Genomic DNA, 27585 nt, shown 5'->3' on the forward strand with positions numbered 1-27585 from the left:
GGTGGATTTGGCGATGGGGATTTCCGGCTGTTTCTGGTTAAACAAAAAGGATCTTACTCTTTAATAAAACGGTCAACCTCTGTAGGGATCCTTTCCATACACTTACAGACACTTAGAATAATAATCAGAGCCCGTCAGTGGCAAAATCGAACACTTTTAATGGATGTTAATTGACAATGAACATGTCCTGAGTGGTTAGATTGCAGCCTTTCTCACTCAATACTGGACCAGTTTCAAAAATTATTGTTCCTATTAGTCACTGAGATATAAAAACATGGGTAAATGAATATTATCCTTCAATCAGAGAGCTTTAGAGGTACTGGTAGAGGAATATTTGTTACCTTACGCAGAGCTAGGCTAGCTGTTTCCCAAAATGTTTAACTATTTCTTTAATGACCATCTTTTCACTTACAAATGTGTCTGTGCTGGAAGAGTTAGCTCTCACTCTTCTCTTTCAGATTGTTATTTTAGTTTGAGTCTGTTGAACCAGAGAAACCTGAGGCGTGCAGACTGCAGTTTAATATTGTTTTTTTCTAGAAATAACTTTTTAATACCCAGCATCCTCATCTGACATTCCAAGAGAAACCCTTGAGTGCTTTTAAAGAGTCAGACGTGAAGCTAATTGCTGACTCTCCATCACTGTGCAAGTGTGTGTGTGTGTGTATCTGTATGTATGTGTGTGTGTTTGCTACTGCTCATGAGATCCGGTTCAGTTGACACACTTCTTCAAACCCTGCTGTGTCCCGAGGTGGACATCAGCAGTCACACACACTTGCCAACATGAATGCACCCATGCACGCTGACTTTCTCTGTGTCACATTTTGTCTCTGTCTCTTTCAGACACACTCACTGCACTGTAGCCACTCACTGCATAGAGATGAGCCCTAAAAATACACACACCAGTCAGCACTTTACATTGTTTGTCTCCTGTGTGCCCGTTTGAAATGGAGATTTATGGCTGCTGGCTGTTGTCTTAAGGCCATTTTCTAGATTAGATGATACAGCACACACTGCTAAACAGGAACTGTATCTTTATGACAGATTTACACAGGTTTTTATTCCGTATAGAGATTTACAAAGTGTAGAGTTGTGTGGAGACCAGCAGAGTAATATTCCAGTGTGATGTTTGTGCAGGAGGGCTGACAGTGCAGCTAAGAAAATTTACAACTGTTCACAGTGTACAGCAAAGGCTGAGCTGACACTCACAGCTTTCCACACAAACCATGTTACTTTGATTCGGTGGTATGTTAAGTGAATGGTTCAGGCCATAATGGGCTCTTTTTCTGGAAGTAGCCCTCAAGTTAAACCAGAATACTTTAAATAATTGAGATGTCCAACTTCAACCAGACACAAATTAGGGCTGTACTCTGGTAACATCTGACTGAGAAAAATGACTTTCTATAACTGATACAAAGAGGAAACTGCTCGGATTTCACCACAAACATACTGCAGTTTCTATGAAAACAACAGTGTGATATGTTTTTTCAGCTCCGTGGCACTCTTGGCTTGTTTCTTAGGGTTGTGCTTCTCTGTTTCACTGTAGTTGTTCAGAGAGGAGAGATCACTTTTTCTGTGTGACGGAAGGAAGCATTTTGTAAGTAAGGACGGAGCCTCCAGGGATTAGTCTGTAGTTGTCTGGGCGATGAAATCCTAAACATGGCAACCCACAGCAACACACCAAGCCTACTGTGTGCGCCCACTCTTCCCTCTTCTTCTCTTTCCCCCCATATCCTGTCCCTCGTCCCTACGTTACAGATATAATGGCATAATTGTCCTGCTTATCACTAGTATCCTGGCATGAGTGACAAATGAATGTTGTTTTTACTGCTGGGAGTCCAGTGTCTGATGGCCTGCTCAGCACCGCTGATGAGACTGATAGAAACTTGGAAATATCTGTTTTCTCAGTAGACACAGATTTCAGGGGGGGACGCAGGGGACACGCCCCCCTCAGTATTTAGAACTTGTGCATTTGTCCCCCCTATAAAAACGTGAAAGTAGCAGACTTTAATTTACAAGATGAAAGACAAATTGGTGCATTAAAAATCCACCAGAATGCAGAAAATTAAGTGTTTGATGCTCAAACATTTTCTGACAGAGGACCTCCAAACCCTCAGGTTTACATGTGTTATTTCGGTCACTTGTGGTCCATTCAGAAGGGACCGGTGACTCACTTTCGGACCGTGACCCACCAGTTGGGAACCACTGTTCTAGATCATCTAATAATGGAATAAAAAAGTGCCCTTAAACATGAAAAAATAGTCATATATTTGGTTTGATTTTGACACAGAACAGTACACATCAGATATACTTTCAAGAATACAATACACACAAGGCTGGGCTTGGGTGATGTCTGTATCTTCACACCTTCTTGAAATCTCACTGGGGTGTGTGATGGTGTTAGCGTGTGATGCAAGGACAGGGCCTAGCCATGGATGGATGGATGGATGGATGGATGGATTTCCTTTGAATGTGGATTGGTCTGACAAAACATGTGAAGACATTTGTCATCACCGTGGCCTCTGAGAAATTAAGATGCACATCTTGTCACGATATTTCAGGCATTTGATCTTTTTTTTCTTTTTTGGCATTCTTTCTTTATTTGATAGTGAGATAGAGAGGAGAAGCAGGGAAGAAAGGGCCCAGGCCACACCTTAAACCCAGGCAGCTGTAACAAGGACTCAGCCTTGATGGTACATGCTCTACCCAGTGAACTACCAGGGCGCCCCAACATTTAATATTTTAATCAAATAAGATAATCAGGAGGTTGATAGATGATGAATGTACCAGTAATTGTTAATTGCAGACCTAAAATTAAGGAATCTGCAACATCCTTGCCAGTCCAAGTTCATGTGAACAATTGTTCTGCTTTCTATGTGTCACATAATAAGTGCAGCATGTTGAGCTGCATTTAGTGTTTGAACAGTGCTGTCTAAATGAAGTTTAATACTTATACTTTTCTCTTCAAGGCAACAGGAAGACAAAAGAAAGATGCCACCTGCTATTTTTGAATTAAATGGTAAATGAAGCACATGAATCTGCAACCTCACATGAACTGGAAAACTGCGTTTCATTTTTTTAAATGTACTAAAGCAAAGCAGATAATAATCAGTTGTTGGAATCAATCCAAATGAATGAATATTTAATGCTAAATGCTGAAGGACAATATAGGCTTTAATGGATGTCACTTAAAAAGTATTTCACTGCGGGAAAGATGGTCTTTTTATAAAACTAGGAGTTCAAATGACGTTTTTCCAAACAACTTTTTATGTCGGGGCTTCAGGACACTTGGATCACTAAGGACGAGCAGTATGGAGATATTTTGTGGTTTCAATTATGTGTTTTTGGATGTTTGAATCTGGGGCGCCGTAAGCCATTAGGTGAAGTTGTGTTGCTACCCCCTCTCCCCTGGGATCTCCGGAAGTGTTGTGAGGACTCTGAAACTTCACCTGAGCCTCCGTCGGCATATGGGTGAGTAGATAATGGCTGAATTTTCATTTTTGGGTGCACTATCCCTAACTACTGTACCAGAATGCACTGCGCTGCACTGGACCAATGAGCTCCACCGGAACAATGAGCCCTCCCCACTGGTGTGTGATGTAATGCAAGCTTGGCTGCTTTGACACAGGAAACAATATGGCGGCCGGCTGGTAACAAATGAAAAGAATTTCAAAATCTCTGCTCATCGCTAGGCTAATTTATACAATGTAAAATGCTATAGGCTTGTGCTAATAATGTTAGCATTTTGTATTTGTTCGGAAAACGTGTTTAGTTATATGACAGTTGTTTAGTTGGTGAACCTTGTGATTTGTAATGGAGCCGAATTTTGTAACATTACCTTTGTTAAATGTTGCTTTTGTCCCTGGCTTCATATGAGTAGAGGAAAAGTCCGCTAGCCTCTAGGCTAATTGCTAGGCTAATCTTTACAATGTAAAATGCCATAGGCTTGTGCTAAAAACATTAGCATGTTGTATTTGTGGGGAAAATGTGTCCAGTAAAAGACAAGTGCTTTGTCTGTGAATGCTTCGAGTTATCGTGAAGCGTGTTTTAAATTGTCTCTATTAAGCCATGTTTAATGTGTGTTTTAGGTGTGTTTTGAATCAACTAAACTTTTCAGCACATCACAGAAACCCTGCTGCCAACTAGTGTTTTGGAGGTGTAACTGCAGAGTGACACAGACACACCACGTACAAGTATAAATGCTCTCCAACAGCGTAGGCTACAGTGTAGGCTCTCCATAGAGCTGATACATAAGTATAAATCCAACTTAAGATGGTGGGAGGTTTACCGCAGTTCATTTACACACACTACCACAATGTTATGATACAAAGCTGGTTTAAAATCAGCAGAGTGTCCCTTTAATTGTCTCTGACCTCACTGTCTCAGACACACCTTTTTAACAAGTTAGTTTTTGGAGTGTCAGTGTGCAGTGTGCTTTTGTACAAGTCATTCACTTAGTTAAGGTCTATTATAATTAAAAGTTCATCAACATCATAATGGCTCCTCCAGTCAACGAGGTGAAATTATTCAGCCAACCACTTTCAGATCCTTGAACCTAATGTTCCATATCATCTTTTTATAAATCTAATGTAATTATCCAGTTCAACAGAGTAATCAGTGGCATGCTGTGTGCATTAGACCCTCTATTCAGGCTTATGACAGCCCTGTTGGCTCCTTCACTGGCATCTAACAGCTCCCAAAGGCCAGCCACAGGAAACCCTCCACAGCTTCACACAGAGCCACCTTTGAAAGCTAATGAAAGCTTTATTATGATATTATTATTTTCACTCTGGCTCTTAAAACTGTGGCAGCTCGCTCCCTTTCTGTCTGGGTTTCTATGTGTCTGTGTGAGCATGTTCTCTTTACAAGTCGACGTGTGCTAAACCTGACCTGTGTTTCCACGTGTGTAGCTCGTATGAAAGGGAACTAGACGTATACATTCGATACACGCACATACACACTTCCCAACAAGAAGTACTTGTGCCCCACTTTATTGACCCTCTCTGCTTCTTTTCCTGAACGGCATATTAAAGGCCATGTTCACAGCAGAGCTCTGTGCTCTTTGAAGTGTTCAAGAGCTGCAACAGATCCTCAAATATTGACTTTTAAGCCTTCTAGAGGAAAGAGGGAGCAGCGGAGGGAGAGATGGAGAGGGAAGAGGTAAATGCACAGTGAGACAGAGGGAAGTGGCTTTTGTTGGAGTTCAGGTGGGTGTTGTCAGATTTATTGCAGGACAGCTGAATTTGCTTTGGCTAAATATGTGTTTGTCAACCGTTAATGTATGTAGGGAGGAGTGTGTTTATTGATGTGGACGAGGAAGTACACAGAGATAAGGGCTGACGGTAAGCCGAGCCTGACTCCGGGTAAAATAGATTAAAATGACTTACAGTCTTAATGTGCCTCCTCCTCTCCTCCTCTTTCTTTTCCTCTACATTCCTCCCCTCCTTGCCTTTATTTCCTCTTTTCTTTCCTTTCCTCCCATTTTCTTTCATTTCCTCTCCTCCTTCCCTTCATTACTTTATCTTTCCTTTCTCTCTTCCTTCTTTCCCCTCTCTTCTTCCTCTCCTCTTTTCCTTTCCTTTCCTTTCCTTTCCTTTCCTTTCCTTTCCTTTCCTTTCTTCCCTTACTTCCTTTCACTCCTGCTTCTCTTTCTTCCTCTCCTCTCCTCTCCTCTCCTCTCCTCTCCTCTCCTCTCCTCACCAATTTCCTTTCTTTTTCTTTCCTGTCCTCCTTTCCTTTCCTTTCCTTTCCTCCTCACCTTACCTTTCTTTTCCTTTCTGTTCCTTTTTCCCCTCTCCTCTCATTTTCTTTCTGTTTGACCTCTTTCCTCCCCTCCTTCCCTTCATTTCCTCTCCTTACCTTTCCTTTCCTCTCCTTACCTTTCCTTTCCTCTTCAATGTCCTTTCTTTTCCAACCTTTCCTTTCCTTTCCTCTCCTCTCTCATTTCCTTTCCTCTCCTTACCTTTCCTTTCCTCTCCAATGTCCTTTCTTTTCCAACCTTTCCTTTCCTTTCCTTTCCTTTCCTTTCCTTTCCTTTCCTTTCCTTTCCTCTCCTCTTTCCTTTCCTCTCCTCTTTCCTTTCCTTTCCCTCCCTTCCTCTCTTCCTGTCCCATCCTTTCCTCTCCTCACTTCTTTTTGTCTCATTTCCTCCCCTCTTTCCCCTCCCTTTATTCCTTCTTTCCTTTCCTTTCCTTTCCTTTCCTTACCTATCCTGTTCTTTTTTTGCTATTATTTTCGTTTCCTCTCCTCCCTCCCCTCATTCCTAGTATCTATTCATTCATTTCCTCTCTTTATTTCCTTTCCTGTCTTCTCATTTCCTCTTCTTTTCTCCCCTCCTTCCCTTCCCTCCTTCACCTCCCTCCCTCTGTCCTCCTCAGTAGAAACCTTGAGCCAGAGCACACTTCTGTAACACCTCTGAGCAGGCGACTGTGTTCAGTTTTTAAACAATGCCCCCTTTATTGAAGCTGAAGAGGGAAAGAAAAAGAAAACATCCCGGGGCTTTTTAAACTTTTCTCTGGAACCTTTCTCTGCCGTCTGCAGGTCAGCGTGGTCAGTCTGTCCGTGTTTGTTGTGCCGCCGCTGCCAAGTTGAAAAAGAGGCAGAGCGTTGAAACGTATATGGAGAAACATTTTCAGATACTGTCTGTCTCTCTCTTTACGTATTTCTCCCCTTCCTCCTGCAAACATGCTCACACATGTCCCCACACACACAAACACACACACACACACACACACACACACACACATAAAAGGCCCAGTTTCACTCGGCAGTTTGTTTGTAGATCAGAGCCGGCAGGTACACTGAGCTCACTCACGCACACTGAATAACACTTTGTGCTTCACCTCAATCTCCTGCTGAATCGAAGCAGCCTGTGTTTGTTTGTACGATGATGCAACGTCTGATTCATTCGCCTTATCTGTTTTCCAGTCACTCTGCCATCTCCTCATACGTTCATGTCCTTTCTGAGCAGCGAGATGGAGCCAGGTGTTGTTGTCAGACATATTTTCAGCTCAGGCCTGGATAGCTCTGTGTTGTGTCGAGTGATAACGGAGCTGCTTCCTCTTCGTTACAAACTAACATGCTTCCTTATGTTGAGAACTTGTCATGCTGGAAAAGCTAAAATAAGATTATTTAAAACTCTTATCAAAACCCTGACGGTGCTGCATTCAGTGGATTTTAGTGAATAAGTGCTTTAACGTTGTGAGCGTGTTCTGCTGCCTCTCGCAGAGATTACAGGAAGGTTTATTTTTACGTTCTATATCCGGCTGCAGCCTAAGAGTCTGTTAGTTTGTTAGGATAACTCGGTCAGACCAGACCAGCCTCCAGTTTACAGCCCGAGAGTAAGACATGTCACGTATTAAAATAGACCTGATTTATTTACAGGTAAAGCAGCTTTGCGCACAGTTTTTTGGACAGGTGATTTATAGAGAGGCAGAATGAAAATAAATCTTCCGATGTTAGGCCAAATAAAGAAACCCGATGGACATAATCAGGTAGAAGTGCATGTTTTTGTTGCTTTTTATTTCTGTAGGCCTGCTATGAACAGCTATTTTCATGATTTTATAATTTTCTCATTATTTTCCTGATTAATAAAATAATTGTTTGGTCAATATAATGTCAGAAAATAGTAAAACATGCTCTGTAATTTCCCTGAGCCCAAGGTGATGTCTTCAGATGGTTTGTTTTATCCGACCAACAATCCAAAAATCCAAAACTTTTCAGTTTATTATTATTCGTGACCGTAAAAAGCATCACATTCTCACATTTAATAACCACGAACCAGCAAATATCTGGCTTTTTAAATACTAAAACGATCATTCGGTCATCAAAGTAGTTGCCATTTAATTTTCTGATTTACTTTCTTGTAATTTCCAAGAACTTTCCAATAAGTAGAACTATGTGATATGATATGATATACATTTAAGGGAAAATAGAGGCAGTGTTCAGTTTGAACACTTCCAGGTAATGACACACATAATCTAGAGCAGTGGTTCCCGACCATGGGTCCAGATTTCTCCTTAGTCGTTAGTACAAGGGCCACACAGTTTAATACATTCAGTGTCATACTTGCATTTGGCCATGTCATCGCTAGTTTGCTGTCTCTGTCAAGTAGTTGTCCTTTATTCACTCATGCTACAGCAGGAAACAGCACTTCAAAATAAAAGCTTTGTGTCGGAAATTTACTGTACTTGAAAATAAGTGAGTACAGAGCAGCTCAGCTGAACATGTGTAAATGTGTCCACAGACAAACACATAATTCAACTTATATGGAGGGGGAAAAAATCCAATAAAACATGTATAATCACAGCGTTCTCATCCCGATTCATCAAATATCTCTGCTTGGAGATACTGGACTTTCATGTCTAAATATGACACAGTTGGTACCTTCCTGCGTCTGTTGTTGACATTCAACGACGGCGTGTCAGTTTAAGCTTGTTACATGAGTTATGTTGTGTCTTTTCAAAATACACCTTATTTTTACGTTTATTTCTTCAAGCTTGGGCAAAAAAAGCACGTGGTTAGGTTTAGAAAAAACAGCATGGCTCAGCCTTAAATAAGTATGGTTACTGGGGATGCACACTATTGGATTTTTTGTCGATATCTGATATGCCGATACCGATATCAATATATCCACTTTTTTCCCCACCTTATTTTAGTGATCATAAAGTCTTGTCTGAGGTGGAATTAATATCATATAATGTGTGGATACTCTTATTGTGACGGCCCACCAGCACAAGGAGACATGAAATACAATGTGTTTCAGTGTGTGTAATATTTATTCATTGTGCAAATTAAGATAAAGCATGTTTGCCGATTCTAGTAGTTAATTTTGAAGCCGATATTGGCCGATACTGATGACGTGCCGATATTATCATGTATCCTTAATGGTTATAACTAACGTAATATAACATCATGTGACATTCATCACTACCGTAGCATGCTACACAAACTACCACACTACAGTGTTATGAAAATAACACCACTGACTTTTGGTTTCACATAGGAAACGAACAGCGGGTGCCCTGGTGACAGTCTGGTGTTTGTTGGTCTCATCCACCCCACCTCCCGCCCACCTTACAGGGACTCTGTCACTCTGTCTTTATACTACAGTAGTTGCTGGCGGTGTTACAAACTGCAACCAGCTGGTGTGTTTCATAACGCCACAAAAGGTGCCTTTGTGCGTCAGTATGTAACACCTACATCACTGAGAAGGAGGCAGTATTTGACAAGGTGGAAATGAGACAGACTGATGGAGTCAATGAAAAGTTTGTTAAAGTTAAAAGGCAGATGTTCTTTTTGTAAATTGAATTGTTTTTCACTCAGGATGGGGAAAAAAATCGACAGCATATTATTGTGATATTTTGTGTATCAATACAGGGACGCCAAGTCTAATTTATTTTTATTATGATAATTATACATGTTGCAAATACAAAATAAACTTTTGTTTCCTACTAGAAGAATTAAATCAAGTCCACTAGATGAGTTTTGCTGCAGTATGTGAGATGAACAGACTGAAAAGTTTATCATTTTCAGATGAAACAGATGTTGACAACGGTTTCTTTTGGGGACGTAATTTGCAGTTGAAAATAGGTAATAAGTCACAGTGTATTTTAGCATAATACTCAGCATATCACATAACATTTAAAATCACAGTCATCATGACTCAAGCATTATAATAATATCCTACCGTGGGGCCTCTGCTGATTCCCACCCTTATTGTTTACCTTATAATTGCACCAAACCAAACAACTGCACCTGGGAAACTTCTGAGGAAATTACCAAGAAGTTTTTCATTAAAACTATGAACTCTAAAATAAAGTCTCTCTGCACTGTACAGGGAGATGATTATAGTCAATGTTTTGAATTTCACAGTTATCAGTGTCAGACATTTATTTTTCCCTTTTTTTTAGCCACCACAAACATTTGTGCAGAAAACATTGTCATCAATCTCCATCCTGGAACAACAAAGCGTGCGGGTGCTGCTTTCATCCTCTAATATGCCACAATGAAGACATAGTTTTCTGTTGACTGTACAGACTGTGCCACCCTGTAAGTCATTGACTTTCATTGTGTGCCTTTTGCTCTGGGATGAGCTGAACCCACAGAGCCACTGACTCATCCTCTCTAGATGGAGAATGGCCTTTTCTGCAGCCTATCAGATGTCACTGGGCTCCTCTGTTGTGGTCGCAGCCATTCACAGAGGATGAATCACATTAATAAAAGCCATCTTTGCATTGCTCAACAGCTCGGCTGAGGTCGCCCGGTGGCATTTGAGTGCTCGGAAACCTGGAAACACGGGGAGCTTCAAACGCAGCAGCTGATATTGATGTGATCTGTTTACACGCATTATGGTGCACATTCAGGGATGCATTGCAATATATTTACTGTGTCAGCAATGCTTCTACTTATTGTGTGTGTGTTTGTGTGTGTGAGTGACAGAGGGAGAGCAGGAGCTTCTGGTCTTTTGTCTGTTTTATAAAGGATCTTCAACTACAAAGGCTCATCTTATTTCTCATCCAGCTGACTGATCCTTTTCTTCAGTGACGTGTCTGTAAATACAAACACACACATACGCACAGAAACCCGCGCTGATGCAGTGTATTAACAAAACCTGCTAAGCCATCAGCTTTTGTTCAAAGTGTTACCATTTTTAGATTTGGAGTTGTAAATAGTTCAGCAAAGCTAGTGTGAGTTGAAAACTGGGCGGAAATGCATGTTCTCCTCATGTCAGCGTGGGTTTTCTCCAGGTACTCCAGCTTCCTCCCACAGTCCCAAGACATGCAGGTTAACTGGTGACTCTAAATGAATGAGAATGAGAGCCTGAATGGTTGTCTGTCTCTATGTGTCAGCCCTGTGATCACCCAGTCTGGCGACCTGTCCAGAGTGTACCCCGTATTTTCTCTTGTCCAGGTTGCTTTACCCTTTAACCTTACAGCCAAAATGCTTTCATACCCGAGCTTTTAAGCCAGTCAGATTGTGTCCATCTGTGGTTACTCATGTTAACTCATTGTGAGATATTTTTGCTGGAGCAGAGTCCAGTGTTTAGTTAACTGTAAACTGTTTTAATTAACGGATTAAATCATTTGAAAGCATTGCCTGTATAAGAATAATGAGTGGCCTCTCTGCTGCACCTTCAGCTCAGAGAAAAGCCAAGACGCTGAGCGAATTGAGCACAGGGTTTTTGAGGTGAAACAGACTGAGTAGAGATTATTTTCTTCCTCACAGAGGTGTTTTAAGTTGTTTCATGCTGCAGTTTGTACTGGTCAGCCGGTCTCGTTTGTTAACATTCGTCTCTCAATGATGGGTGATGGAAAGTGTAACAATATACTTCACGTTTTAATCGCAAATGTTATTATTTAGAAATTAAAACAAGCTTGCAACTGCTGACTTTTCTGAAGATACAAGACAAGTTTACTCTGGTTTGTGCCACATTGCCATCACGGTTAAGTTCTGCCTCTCTTGTTCCGTCAACATTATGTTTTTTAAATAATCTATTATTGACATTTGTGAATTGATGCTGAATTGTCCACATCTGCATCAAGATGCATCTAAGAACTGATTATTCCCCGACCCCTGGTGATTACACGATCAGGTTGTCTTGAGCCATGTTTTAAGTGTGAACAGTGTTCTTTTTATTTGCTGCTCTGACTTCAAATGGTGATTGTCCGAAAACAGTTTTTGTAGAACATGAATTAATTTATACATCCGACACATATCTGAAAAACAAAGATAGAGAAAGAAAACTAAGTTATATTTTTGGATGATGGTACGTACACTGATGAACGCTGCTTGTTTTTTAATAAGGAATTTTCAATTGTAGAGAGTGTGTAATGGTTTTAGTGTCTAGTGCCACACTTGCCTGGGATCAGCTCATAGCACAGTTAGATAAGACGGACGCTCATGAAAAATCACAGAGGGTAAATGACTCCCACTGCCAGCGCAGAATGATGCATCTGTGGCCCGTTTTGACGTTGAAATCAAATACCCCTTTGTTTGAATGGATCGTGGGTGGAATTACATTTGTGCTATTTGTAGGTGTTTTGTCGGCACCCAGAACGAATCGGGGTGACTAACAGTATCTTCATTTAATAATTTCAGTCACTGAGTAACATCCTCTGCACTCTGTTAGACTAATCAAGTGATGTGGGCACTTGGGGAATGTGTGCAAATCTGCCACTATGGAGCTGTTTCCTTTTTATGTTTTATATTATGTGCCTCAACCTTTCACCAAAGCACAAACTAAAATTCTGGATTAGCTCTCTGTGGTTGTTTTCAGACGGTGTTGTTGGAGGGAGTAGCAGCACATGTTTAGTCAGTTGCTGATCTGATTTCCTACATGTGCACATTAAAATGAAACATGTCTCCCTCTGGTGGTGAACGTAGCACTCTGCATTCTCTTATCAGTTCACATCTTAAACTGTCTTATTCTCTACTGTTTATGCTGCTTTTACTGTGTTGTATGGTTTCCATGGTGATTAATAATTGTCTTATATCTGCATCTGAAGTCTTATCTGCCTCCTCCATGTCACTGTTACCCCCCAAACCACTCAGAAACAAAGGAGCATAAAGAGGAGGAGAGAGAGGTGACCTGATGAAGTGAAATAACACCCCTGTATTCCTCATCTGGTGCCAACTGCCAGAAGCCCTGACCTTAAGTGTAACTCATCACTTGGTTAGTTCCCCCTGTCACAGTTAACCAGATCATCCTACATTAAAGAAAATGAGAAATGCAGCAATTATGGGAGAAAGGAAGAAAATGGGATCAAATTTAAAAGCCTTTTAGACATGGAGAAAAGCTCAGCTGCTGAGGAATTCAACTGAAGGGAGCTTTGTGATTGGTATATAATAGCCAATATATCTGGATGATAGGCAGCGATACCCGAGCTTTCAAACATTAATTGTTCATATATCAGAATTTGTTTGCCATGCCAGCAGGCGAAGATGACGCCCGTGCAGGTTTGATGGGTGGTATGCTGTAATGGCTTCATGTAGTGACTTTAAATGATGGATTGCACAAATTTCTATCACATTCATCAGAAATGGATACCATTCAAACCAGTTACATGCTCAGAAAATCAAAATGAAATACGCTAAAATACATTTGCAAAGTGTGAAACTGAAACTTTCATGCATATCCTTATATAAACACACTCTCCTTTTTGCTATTTAAACATTTATACAGGCATTTAAAGGAGCAGTGTGCAGGATTTAGTGGCATCTAACAGTGAGGACTGGGGATTGCAGCAGGAGCTCCCGGTTAGAATTCCTCCAGTGTTTATTGTTTAGGAGGTTTTTACCAGGAGCTGAATTATCTGTAGAGGTCTGTTCCGTAGACAGTTGGACACTGTGATTTCAACCGGTAAAAACACTGAATGAAGCAGTTTCACATTAAAAATCAGTGTTGTTTCGGACGCTGTTCGCCTCGTTATACAGGGCCGCTGACTATAGCCCCTTTTACACTGCCTGTTCAGTGCTGTATGTAAGGTACGATCACGGGATAGGGGGACAGAGTGGTCTCACCTTTAATCCACCACAGGAGGTAGCTTGCGACTACGGCTGGACAATATGAAGATTATGTATTGTCTTTTGATTTTGGATATCGTTGTATCATGACATGGAATAAATGGTATTTTTACTTCGTTTTAAAGGCTGCATTAGAGTAAAGTGATGTAAATTTATCAGCTTACCAGACTTTTAATTTGTTTTAATGCTTGCCTTAACCCACTGAGTTGTTATTGTGTTAAAATTTCCTGAAAACAAACAAAACAAAACAAAACAATCATCCACACAACTTTTTTTTGCATCAGAGAGGGTATTTGGTAAAAAGTATTAATGAAGTGCTATTGGGCAGATTTAAAAAATATCGAGATGTATATTGTGTATCGAGGTATAGTTTAAAAATATCATGATATAATTTTCAGGACAAATCGCCCAGCCCTACTTGCGACCCACTGCTGGAGATTTAAAAAGTATCTGTTTGCAGTTAGCGGCTAACTCAAAGGAAAGGAACATCAACAGCAAATGTCTGCAAACTGAGAAAACAGTGAGGTCCGGGAGCTCTTTACCCTCAGAGCAGACAATGAGATCAACAGCCATATAACAGAGACGGTAAATGATTGTTATTGACACATTAATGCTATTGTTGTTGTTTAGAAAGTGCTGTTGAGGCGTATGTTTTATATCATACCAAAGGCTGATGCTGTATGTTACATGTCACGCCCGTCACATGTCTTTTAATTCTGCAAAGCCGCAATGCAGTGTATAATCACACACTGGAGCGGAATGATGCCACTATTGTTTTGTTCTATGTACAAATGCAAAGGAGGCATAAAGAAGGGACTTCATAGCGGCTCTATGGTGCGATCTCTGTGTAAAAAGGGCTAATGGTGGTTGGTGCAAAAACAAGAAAATGCAAATGGCCCTATCTAGAGTCAGTGTTTGGTTTATCCCTTCTGGGCTACTGTAGTAACATGGCGATTTAACATGGTGGATTCCATGGACGAGGACCTGCTTCCTGTGCAGATATAAACAGCTCATTATGAGGTAATGAAAACGCAAAGATCCTTATTTTCAAGTGATTATACACTAAATAAATCATAGTTATCATATTATATTCTATTTCTGCCAAAACATCCACCGAAATCCCACACACTGGACTTTTAAATCCATCTTTCTTATTCTTCGCTTTTTTGTGTCGAAGTGTGTATACCAACATGTCAGTTTTATTGTTCTGTGTTCGTCACATCTTTATGCTATTTAGTTGCATCAGGTCAGCAGCTGCTAATGTTTCTCATTGCCCTGCTGTTTTCCTGCTAAAAATTAGATAAACGAAAACACACACACACACACTCCACCCCTTCAACTCTTCACCTCACATTAAGCGTGATGCCCCCCATGTGTCCAGCTGCTAGTTAACTGAAGCAGACCAGATCCTCAGTAACGGTGTAGGAAGAAGTCCCTCCACAGTACGAGAGTGTTTTCTATCACGCTGGCTCGGCCTCTTCTCCGTGCTCCTCCCGCTGCCAGAAATGCAAACATGTCTGCTCTCCTCTTATCAGCCAGGTCATTGACACTCAGGACACACAGAGAACAAAACAGGCGTCCTCATTAGGTCTGTGTTTGACAGACAGAAACACGAGCGGCGGGCAGGCCTCTCAAAAGTCTTCAAAAAATATTAATATCTTATATAAATGTATAAGAAATATGAAGCATATGGCGTGTAAATAAGTGAGGATAGATGTCTGAATCAGAATTATCAACTTTATTAAACAACAATATTTTAATACTGTTGTTTAATAAGCTTAATAAGTTTATTAAGTTTAACTAGAGCGATTGTTTGGAGGGTGAAATGACAGACCTCCATTTCTCATGCTTCCGTATTGGAAGGCCAGGTCACCAGTGTAGCTGCGTAGTTACTGACACCTACGTCGTTCCCACAGCAACCCATGCAGACAAGCTGGTGATGTTTGGACACACAAATCCGATCTGATTACTGGCAAATAACAGCGCGGACAGTCTGTTTTGAAGATCTAATTTGAGAAACAAATCTGATTTGCCTGCAGTCACATTGATTTGATTCATTGTTGATATAAAAATACTGATTACAGCAGCTTTAGAAAACAAATTTGTTTCAAAGTTCGTATCAGACAGGCTTAAATAGTTCTGTCTCAAAAACTTAAGACATACACCTTCTTCTCATCCTCCCTCTTCAAACTCTGCTACTTTACTCTTTCTCTTTTTCGTGTTATCTGTATCCTCAGGCTTGCCCCGAAGCCTGGCCGCTGGTTTAGGCCTCCGAGTGCGAGACGCTGCTTCACACTCTCTTTGGTGAAACATAATGTCATTACCACTGCCAGGACAGCAGCAACTTCTGCGCGGGGGTTCTTTTAACACAGCAGACAGCAGAATTACTGATCAGCTTATTAGCCATGCCTTTTTAAGTTTGTCTTTATGTACCTATGGTGGGAAAATGACTTGATGACAAGATTTACATCCATGGGAAGCACAAGGAGAAACCGGTGAGATAAAACCGAGACAAATTTGTTTATTCCACAGATATACGTTATGTGGTTTGACAGGTGGATTCATTAACTCCACAATCTAATGTGGTAAACCCCTCCTGAAGCACACGCTGTAATCCCTGTGGGACTCTTCATAACTCTGCCTGCTCTGCTTGGTACACCCGAGGGCTGTAATAATCCCTAACTGTACTCCTAGAGCTCATATTTCTTCCCCTGCTTGTCTACTCCACTGTCTTCAGTCTATTTCTATTTCATTCACACAGTCGCAGCATCTACGCTGCACTCTCACAGCTGCCACTCTTGTCTTTATTCATTCTTTACACATTTTCGCTCTTGTTTGTCATGCTGCTCTCTGACCAGAGTGCTGGCTGTGTAGGAGGCGCAGCTTCTTTTTCACATCCACACATAAACACATCTTTCTAGTGCTGGATGTTGTAAGACCTATCACGTCCGTGCGAGATCACAGAGGACCTGCGATCAGGTTCAGTTCAAGGTACCTCTGTGTTTAATGCTGCCTGCTTGAGACGGCGCGCCTGTAGGCATGCCAGACCCCTCTCTGCTCCCCCTCCCAGTCGCCCTCTCCGGGGGGCTTTCGGTCAATCTTTCCACGTCGGTGCATATTGTACAGCACTCGACCGTCTAAGCCCTCATCGGAGTAGTTACCCCCTCCTCAGACTCTCAGACCCCCTAGGCGGCTCCAGGCCTTCACCCTGACCGTTGCCTCACAACTCATGACAAGCACATGATGTGAGAATGGCCATGGCTCAGGTATTAGCTGAGACAAAAGCTGGAAAAAGAGACAAAGGGATAAAGGCCAGCTTGTTGCTCTGGTGAAACATTTGCGGTTATTCCCCCCAGAGCTTTGCCTCTGGGCCCAACCCGACCCACCAGGTTCGGGCCAGGCTGTAATATCTCATAATTCCCCAGAGCTTTATTTCCTGGTCTGTGTGTCTTTTTTTAATGCAGACCTTATAGTCGGTGTAATGTCATGAATAATGTATGAGCTGTATTGCCATCAACTCATCCCAACTCTCGCCTTTCATTAATGAGGAGACATGTTACACAATCTCTATTTTATACACATGGCATATGAGTTTTTGGGCACAGTAGAAGAAGGTGCATGCCAGAGATTGTGTCATAAATATGTTACAGCTCTGAAAAGTTGACTTCAGCTTGTGATAAATGTTTTAGAGATCCAGTGTGTGAGGGGAATTCAGTGGCGTCTAGAAGTGAGAAACTTCTCCCAGTTAGAATTCCTTCAGTTTTTGTAAGAGCCAGAAGTGTCATTCACTCTGCAGACATTAATTGTATTTACTATGTATGTACACTGGGTGGCACTCTATTGGCATTTTGAACATTAGAGTATAAAGGTAGGAACAATGTTGTTGCTGTTAGGTGTTGCACCCCAGAAGGGCAAAAGGTTTTTCAGTGTGCAATGTGCTGTGTGTTCGGGTTGAATGAAAGATAAAGAAATGGACGGGTGTGAATAAATACGATGATTATTCTGCAACTGGAGCCTGCAGTGTGTTGTCTGAACTCAACACAACCAAGGCTGCTGTGGCATCAACCGTGCAAAGTGCATCAGCCAGGTCAGGCCGGGTGACAAGTAATAAGCTTAGCTCCTATAGTTTTTATTGTTCAAGAGGTTTTTACCAGGAGCTGAATTGTCTTGAGAGATCTCTTCTCTCCAAAACAAACAGACTAGGTAATTTAAACTCTTACTTCATGTTTCTGCGATGCTGTTCAGCTCAAACAGGCCGCTAGCCCAGCACCTGCTAGTGTGTGCTCACCTTTTTCTGATCCATAAGTTCAGGAGCTTTTTACCAGGAGCTTATTAATCTGCAAAGGTGATTTAAACTAATAAAAAAAACATAATAAAGCTGCTGCTTGTTAAGAAAAATCAGTGCTTTTCTGACGCTTTTGTCGCTAACTATGCTAACTATGGTGGACAACGCAAAAATGTGAATGGCCCTGTCTAGAGCCAGTGTTTGGTTCGTCAGTTCTGCGCTGCTGTAGAAGCACTGTGGCACAAAATGGTGGACTCCGCTGACGAGGACCTGTTCCCTATGTAGATAAACAGCTCATTCTAAAGTAGACAGACAGGCCACTAGCCAAGCACCTGCTAGTGTGTGCTCACCTTTGTCATCTTTTCACTTCACTTCACTGGGAGCTAAATTATCCACAGAGGTATCCTCCTCTCCAAAACAAACAGACCCGGTGATTTAAACCGGTAAAAACACTGAATAAAGCAGTTGCGTGTTAAAAAATCTGCACTTTTCTGATGCTGTTGTTGCTAACTATGGTGGACAACACAAAAAAAAACACGAAAGGCCCTATCTGGAGCCATTGTTTGGTTTATCTGTTTTCTTTTCTGGGCTACTGCAGAAACATGGCAGTGCAACATGGCGATTTCAACGTACGAGGACCCGCTCCCTATGTAGATATAAACAGCTCATTCTAAGATAAGAAAAACATGACAATTCTTATTTTAGGTGATCAGTTGTTATATTATATTCAATTTTTGCCAATATATCCACAAATCCTACACAGTGGACCTTCAATATATATTTTGAAAAATTATGTGGAAATTTTTTTTATTTTTTATTATTTTTATTATTTTTTTGAAAAGAAAAAAATGCTTTACATCTTGTAAAACAGAAAATGAGAAGAAGCAAGGCTACATTGTAGTATCACAGATAACAGATCCTTTATGTCCATGATCGTCCTTAAAGATCACAAAGGTTCTTATGATCCTTGACTTTGATACCTGGAAATCCAGGGTATTTTCAAGGAGGGAGAAATCACACATTTAGAAACACATTGCTTACAGTGCTGGGTCACACTGCTGTGGCAGGCGAAAGAGCAACAGCATGATACGCCTTTGCCTCCTGATGCAGCGGTCTAAGTATTAGTTTCCTTCAGACACAAGTTTTATCAGGAGTGGACAGATTTTTGTGTCAAATGCAGCTTAGCAGAATTTGCTTGACATTTACTTTCATGGTGATAAAAAAAAAAACTTGTGGGTGTAAAATCATGTGCTGAGGATAGCGAATGCATGTCTTTTTGAAAGCGAGCATCTTATCCTTGTAAAGCTGTTATGTTGTGCACGTGTGTTGGCAGACGTGATGCCTCGTACGTGTGTTGTGTGCAAATGGGACGGACATTATTATAATTGCTTATTCTCCGAGGAATTCATTTGAGAGATTCTTGTTCTCCTTCCCCGCCCTTCTCCCTTCACATTTCTTCTCCCTCATTTCAGTCTCTTGACCTCGTGCGCCTCCTCCTCCCTCGGCTCTCTGTTTTATCTGCTCCTTCTTGTTCTCACTCCAAAAACTCCCATGACACAAGGAGGCTTTCTCTCCTCGCACTGATGTGGTGGAAGCATTTGGTTTATTAAAACACAGTATATACTGTAGCTCTGTATGTATTATATTGCAGCAGCTTCAGCGCTGATGTGTTATAGCTACTTTTTTTCTATTTTTCTTTGTCAGCTCAGCTTTTGATTAGAGAACAAATTGCTTCCCTACACGTTCTCTGCTCCCTCTGCGGGAAGACGCAGGGAGCTTGAGCTCCTGCTGGGACTCCTGAAGACTCTCTTCATTCTGGGCTAATGGAAGCAGAGGCTCTATAAGGACACTGTATTGTGTGTTACCAGTTTGAAGGATATGTAAGCTTTTATTTCTCTTTGCATCTCGGGCTCTCAACAGGCAGCAACAACTTAAAGGGACAGTTCACCCCAAATCAAAACTGCGCATTTCTCCTCCTACCTGTAATGCTGGTTATCAGTCTAGTTTGTTTTGGTGTGAGCTGCAGAGTGTTGGAGATGTCTGCCTTCTCTCAAACATAATGGAACTAGATGGCACTCGGCTTGTGGTGCTCAAATCACCAAAGCAAATACATATGAAAAATTCAACAGCAATGTCTCTTTCCAGAAATCATCACCCGATTACTCAAGAACATCCACAGACAATGACAGCACTGCTGGAGACTCTGTGGGCAGGCAAATGCCAATCACTCCCATATATTTTGGTCATGTATAAAACCACAAACATTCTGGCATAGGATTATTCTCTAGGTGCCAATATCCCAAGGGACCCACAGGTTGTGTACTTGGGATTACTCAGGACAGGTTGATGGACATTGTAGAGGAACTATATTCCATGGAGAAACTGGACTAAAGCAAGGACACACGTTCAACGATGGGATAAATGGACAGACTTTAAGAGAAATGAGGGGTTATTTAATCAGCTGGTTTGAAGACGTGTATCAAAGAGTTGTAAACTGAAGGTGTAATATACTAAATAATTGAAAAATCAGTAAATATAAAGTTAAAAAAAGATAATCCACAGACCTGGTTTTGAGCAGTTTCATGTAGGAACTATTTTCTTTCTACTGAACTACACCTGTGTAGAGGGAAGTATACAATCGTTTCATGGATGAGAGGCGTGTGTATGTAGCACCACGGGATGTAAACAGTAATGGCGTCCTCCTCACCTGAGCTGTAATGTTAACTAGCTCAGTGGAGCTAGCAGTATCGAAGTGTTAATTAGTACAGATAGTAGATGCACGCTGCTGTAATTCAATAGAAAGAAAATAGTTCCTACATGAAACTGCTCACAACAAGGTCTGTGGATTATCTTGAGTAACTGGGTCATGATTTCTGGAAAGAGACGTTGCTGCTGATTTTTTCAAATGTATGTTTTTTGGCGCTTTGAGCTCCACAAGCCAAGTGCCATCTAGCTCCATTATATTCGAGAGAAGGCAGACATCTCTACGGCCGATATCTTCAACACTCTTGCTTATCATAAAGATGATGTTAAATGAATTGCAGTCGTCTCTAATCTTTTGTCGTTCTCTCTTTATCTTTCTCTCTCCTGCTGTCTTCTCACAGAGACCTTCGAGGCTCTGATGAGGCAGGCGGAGAATCACACGAACGTTGTCCTCCAGGAGTCGTACCGCAACATGGCTGACGAGGCCGTGGGCCCTGTGCGGGAACTCTTCACTGACATTAGTCTCTTCCTGCTGGGGTCTGAGCTCAACGTTGATGACTTGGTGCAGCGATTCTTCGAGGCTCTCTTCCCGCTGGTCTACAATCACCTCATCAACCCAGGCCTCAGCGACATATCGCCAGGCTACGCCGAATGTGTAAGGTCGTCCAGCCGGGATGTGAGACCGTTTGGTGGGGCGCCCAGCCTCCTGGCTGATCAGATTGCCCGCTCTGGGGTCTCTGGGAAGCTTCTCCTTCAGGCGCTGCACCTCGGTATCGAAGTCATCAACACCACAGACCACTTACCGCTGAGCCGTGAATGCAGGCGGGCCCTGCTCAAGATGCACTACTGTCCTCACTGCCAGGTATGGACACACATCTTCGAAGTTCATCGATCTGAATTAATGAACCTTTTTTAACTGGCATCACTGATCCCAAAATAATTTGCTCCACAGGGTTTAACCCAGTCCAAGCCGTGCATGGGTTACTGCCTCAACGTGATGCGGGGCTGCTTGGCAAGCATGGCGGAGATTGACACCCACTGGAGGGAGTTTGTTCGCTCGTTAGAGGGCCTGTCAGCACGGATGCACGGGCCTCAGGATTTGGAGCAAGTGCTTCTGGGAGTTCACACACTGCTTCACGATGCTGTCGGGCACGCACAGAAAAACGGACCCCGCCTCTCGGCACAGGTCAGATTATGTTTGAGGAAAGACCTTGTATTGTTTCGGATGATAACCTTACTGGGGCTCTGTGGGAGGTGAAAGCCAGTATCACCAGTGAACAGAAGAAGAATGAATATAAAGCAGTCAATCCTGATGAGATTTTTATTCTGATACACTGCTATTCCAGCTGCCAGCTCCATGTCAGATAGGTATATGTGTGGAGAGTTAAACTTCCAGACAAAGAAGGATTCAGGCCAAATCCAGGGTGTCAACAGCCACTCCTCAGGCTTACACTCATCCACTCAACCAAGAAGTCTTTATCCTTTAAATTTCAGTAATCTACAACAGTCCACCCCTGAAGTATAGCATGTAACTGTCTGTCTTTGTTCAGGTTATTTGTGAAATGACTGCCACAGGATGTGTCTTTCCTCCTCTGATAGAGACACAACAGCTCTATCTAGTGGCCGTCTAGCATCACTGCTGCTTGATAGGTCCCACATGCAATACATTTAGAAATTGGAGATGATAGGCTTGGCTGCACTAATGGCCTCAGTATAAACAGTTGTCACTCAAGCATCTAAAATAAGGAGTATTTGTCATGCACCAGCACAATTTGCCGAGCCTTAAAATGCATGTTTCTCCCTCAGTGTTTAGACTTAAATCTGTGCCTGTCTCATCGGGTAATAGGTGCACAAACTGTGTGGCCCACCGAGCAGGAGGCCTGCGCAGTCAGTCAGCATCCAGCACAGCAGCAGCAGCAGAGAATCCATCCCTCTTAAAGCTCTTGTCAGAGCGTCAGGGGACTCGCTCGCTGTCAGGAGGAGGTAAGAGGGTGAAAGATGCCAGATGTGTGTATAGACAGAAGAGTCATTTTCTGCTCTTAGTTCATTAGATCTACAATTAATATGTAAAACACTTTGTTAATCAAGTTAATTATCTGTTTTTTCAGGGACTTTCTGAACAGTCTGCGTCTGTACCGCACGTACTATGGTGGCCTGGCGGATCAGCTGTGTGTGAGTGAGCTGGCCTCCGGTGACGGGCTGTCCTGCTGGAACGGAACCGACATTGTGAAAAGGTTTGTTTTTAAAGCAGTCTATAATACAGGTAGAGGGTTAACAAAAAACAACAGCATCATGTGTCTGAGTCACAGCGAGCCTCCACAACATAATATTCTTCAAACCATTTAGTGACCCCTCATGGTTTGTATGGAAACATCTTTTTTCACCCATTTATTCAGGTGTTTTCTTTGAGTTGTCTCCCATCTGTTCAGACCAACATGGTGTCAATATTCGTCACTGGTAATTTTATAGTGTGTCACTGGTTCATATCTCGGTGACAACATGCAGATACACACACACACACACACACACACATTCAGTGTTATATTTGCATACGTTACCTCTCCAGTTTTAATCATTTAAGTATTTCATTTAACATGTCAGCTAAGCGATGTGGTACTGAGACGATGCAGCTCCATTTTTAGGAACAGAATTCAAACATCAATTTCAGACTTTAGGCAATAATACATATTTTTCACATCCCTCCAAATCTGACCTAAGTTAAAGAGTAGAGATGCCACTGCTGTTGTTTAATTTGTGCAGTCCCTGAACTTCCTTGCAAATATTGGAGTGCACTTTCTTAGCATGGGTGTTTGACCTTCACTGTGCAGAAGGAGGTGTTTGAGTTTGACAATAGAAGACTGAGGGAACTGTTTTTGTGCTTACTTAAATTTTAAAAGTTTAAAGGAGTACTTCACCTACAAAATGACCATTTGTATATTAGTTCATAAAGAAAGCTTTCTTTTTCTCTCATGTATCCACGGTGATGAATGGAGAATCCAAAAAAGGTGAACATTCCTCATGAATTGATGTTAAAGTGTTGAACAACAGCAAAATTGTATCAAAATATCCATTTACAAACTTGTGCAGTCTAATTCAAGTCTCATTTATCCTGTCAGATGCTCGGTATTTCCCAAAAACATGCATTTTTGCTAAACATACAATTTCTAAATGACAGTACAAACAGTCTCATGCACGATTGAGTAGCACACCTGTGCCCATATGCACGCGCTTGCTCAGGTGTGCTTAGGGCATGCTACTCATATTCAAAAGTATTTAACATAGTAGCCCATCTGTTTTCCATCAATTTCCTGTAACCGCTTATCCTGTAAGAGGTCGCGGAGGGGCTGGAGCCTATCCCAGCTGACATTGGGTGAGAGGCGGGGTACACTCTGGACAGGTCGCCAGACTATCACAGGGCTGACACATAGAGACAGACAACCATTCATGCTCACATTCACACCTACGGCCAATTTAGAGTCACTAATTAACCTGCATGTCTTTGGACTGTGGGAGGAAGCTGGAGTACCTGGAGAAAACCCACGCTGACATGTTGCTGTGTATCTTTTATGTTTTTTTATTGTGTAGTTGACTGGCTGTAAACTTTTTCGTACGCTGCTGTCTTGGCCAGGTCTCCCTTGTGAAAGAGATTGTTTATCTAGTGATGGCCAAATGAAGCCTCATGAAGCATTTTCTTTATTTTCTGAGCCCACTAGATGGCACTCATGGCTAAAAGAGAGAGGCTCAAAGAATGGCAATTCAGTGTGCTTTCAACCTTCTGATGAACAAAAAGCGCCATCTAGTGGGCTCAGAAAATAAAGAAAATGCTTCATGAGGCTTCATTTGGCCATCACTACGTTTATCTCAACGGAACTTAACTGGTTAAATAAGAATTAAAAGCACTAAGCATACGACTGAATAAATGAGACTTGGATTAGACTGCACGAGTTGTGTGAGTAACAGATGTTTTGCTGTATTTTCCAGGGATATAACAATATATCGATTCAGTGATAATGATCCAATATTGATAAAAAATGAAGACACTGATACATATCGTCATCTTCAAGATATGCCTTTATTTGAAATTCTTATGGGACATCTGTGTCAATATTTCTGTCCAAGGGCACCTCCTTCCTAAACATTGAAACAGTGCTCGCGGCCTGGTGCCAGGCAGACAGTGGCAAGCAGCCAGGAAAAGACAATGAGGATATTTACTGACATTGTGTCAGATTGATTTTAGGCCCCGAATTGAACTGATTCAAAATCATATCATGGCAGAGTAGACAACAATATGATTTTTGCTGATATCAAAGAATTGATATGATATTGTATCGTAATGAAACTTGTGTTTTATACCCTGAAGTTTTGCTGTTTTGAAATATGGTCCCTTATGACTTAAAAAGTCATGAAGAATATTCACCTTTTTGGATTCTTCGTTTGCCATGGAGGTAAGCAAGAAAAACTAAGTTTTCTTCACTGGTTCAAGGTAACACCCGGCGAGTAATTAATAGACAAATGGTCATTTTGCAGGTGAAGTATTCATTTAAGACGTCTACATACGAGTAGGGTTTTTTAAAATCAGTCTCGACGCCAATCCCAGTCCAGTCTGCAACTTATACGTCACATGTCCAGCAGAGCCACCTGTATGTGACTAATACAAAGACCCAGCAGCGCTCCAACTCCTTTGTCTTCTTAAAATAAACAATATTTTAAAAATGAATAGATTTTGGACATTTTTTCAATGAAGTGTAAGGAGTAGATGTAATTTTAAGAAATTCTACCCAGGTAAAATTGTGAGAGCGTGCAGCTCTTTGCCTAAATGTGCGGTCAGACCTGACTGATGAGAAGCCATCATTCCGACAAATAGATGAATCCAGCAATAAAACATATTCAGGTCGAGAAATGGTTTTAGTTTGTATGAAGGTACGGGTTTTCAGATATCTCACTCTGTGATCCTGGCTTGAGGCCATTTGTACACTGTTTGACCCTGGTCTAATACACACACCCGTCACATACACACCGCCCACACAAACAAGCTGACCCCGCTGTAGAATGCATCTGTTGACCGTTCGTGCTCACAGACATAGATCTCGGATATGAATGGTTGTGAACCGGAGCAGGCAAACTGGCCTCTTTCATAGTATCAGTCAGCGGCCTTGTCTCCATTACATCACAGCTCTCCATCTTACCTGCGCTGTCATCACTCAAGGACCCCCTCATTTATCCTCAGTCTGTGGTTGTTCCTCTTAACTGTCAGCCGCTGTCAGCACTGTAGAAATGGCAAGTGGACCTGTATTTCAAACTACGGTGATGTTGTAGTTGCCAGCTCGGGTTAGATGGCCCATTGTAAAGGATGACAGCCTTGTTGAGATCGTTTCACAGCTGCTGTGTGAAGGTAAGAAAAGGAGGAGGGTGGAAAAGGGGAAGAAGGTTTTTCACAGCCTTCTTAGCAATCGGCGAGATTCGCAGACGTCTGAAGAATGTGTGGTCGGCTGTTGCTTATCAAGAATGGCATTACTATGGAGACAGAGTATCAAGGTTAAGTTTCATTCTGGCATTGACAATTTACGCTTTTCATCTTTTGTTATTTTCCAACATAACACCTCAAGTTTCCATTACAAAGGAGCCAGCCATCTCTGAGAATAGAGATGTTTCTTATGTGCTGGAGAAAGAGGCAGGCCAGCAGGCTGCAGGCTGTCTATCATCTCTGCCAGCAGCCTCTGGGAAATGTTTATGGTCTGCGGGCTTCTCTCAGCTCTCTAACCCTCCTTCCTCTTTTTCCTCATTCACGCTAACACTTATTTATAGAGACTCGTTCACCCCAGGTTCACTCACAGGTTCTCATTTTGGTTCGGTCATTACCAAAAAAACAGCAGAGGAAGAAAGCTGAAGAATTGGGAGACATTAAGAATCTGGGGAGACGAGGCTCTGAGGAGGCTATCGAGCCGAGTCCCTGCAGCTTAGCGGGCTTCCTGCAGATCTACAACCCTGCGCTGCTTTCTATTAGCCTAGAACCATAGATGAGTGGCTGGGAGTCAACACAAGTTGAGACAAAAGCAATAAATAACCTCCTGCCTACGGGTCATAACCCAACATCCACTGAGAGAGAGGGGAATAAAACTCACTGCCGGATGGTGGCTGATTTACAGAAGCTTATCGAGGCCTCCGAGACCTTAAACGATTGGTTCAGTTGCTGTGTGTGTGTGTGTGTGTGTGTGTGTGTGTGTAACTGTACATTCGCATGTGTGTGGATACCTTTTATAACAGCTCTTTGTGTGTGCTGGCACAGATTGTTTTATGGCCTTAAAGAAGTAGTGAGTTGCACCAGAGCTTTGTCTTATTTAATAAAAAAGGACGAACATGTGCACACACACATACATGCACACACACGCACGCACACACACACACACACACACACAAAGAAAACATGAGCCTGAGATTGAAGGGAGATTTAATGCACGTCCTCATCTGGGTCCCTGGTAAACAAAAAGATAAAGAACAATCAGATAAGATCATAGAGGAAGAACACAAGCTGCTTTCATCTCAGTGTCTGTGTGAATGTAGATGATGGGGTCTCGCTTCAGGGGAGATTTGGTAAACACATTCTTTCTCTCTGTCTCTTTCTGGTTTGTCCCTCGCTTACACATTCATACTAGGACGGGGGGAGAGAAAAAAGAGATTGGATGTTAAATTTTCTGATTAGTATTATGGCTTATTAACAGTTTTGTCTTTTGTGACAGCTAATTTCACCTGAAATAATCTCACACTGAGTCTCCACGTTGAATTGAAGCTGGTGAGGTATAATTACGCTCACAGCAGAATGTGAATGATGCTAAATAACAGGGAAAAAAGATCCAATTTACAATATCTGCAGAGCAAATGACTGGAGATCACACCTTAATGCTGTTTTGGTACCCTTAGATATATGTCTAAGTACCAAAAGCTGATGTCTAATACCGTGTAAATAATAATTAACCAAGTATTTACTGATTTAAAGCTACATTTTAAGAGTTATTGGCCCTCGAAACTGAGTGTCCGGTCATTTCCACAGAAAGCTCAGCATTTATCAATGGACGTGA

The 27585-nt window shown here is 41.9% G+C and overlaps 1 protein-coding gene across 1 annotated transcript in view; it reads left to right on the plus strand.

Moving 5' to 3' along the window:
* The window catches only part of gpc5a (glypican 5a), a 224608-nt gene that overhangs the window by 24643 nt on the left and 172380 nt on the right, over positions 1-27585 (plus strand). The window contains exons 3-6 of the mRNA XM_033630652.2: positions 20911-21371; positions 21462-21695; positions 22356-22492; positions 22618-22743. Coding sequence (XP_033486543.2) covers positions 20911-21371; positions 21462-21695; positions 22356-22492; positions 22618-22743 — 958 coding nt within the window. The remainder of the gene's footprint in view (positions 1-20910; positions 21372-21461; positions 21696-22355; positions 22493-22617; positions 22744-27585) is intronic.

This window comes from Epinephelus lanceolatus, chromosome 2, assembly GCF_041903045.1.
Source record: "Epinephelus lanceolatus isolate andai-2023 chromosome 2, ASM4190304v1, whole genome shotgun sequence".
In the NCBI taxonomy this organism is placed as follows: Eukaryota; Metazoa; Chordata; class Actinopteri; order Perciformes; family Serranidae; genus Epinephelus; species Epinephelus lanceolatus.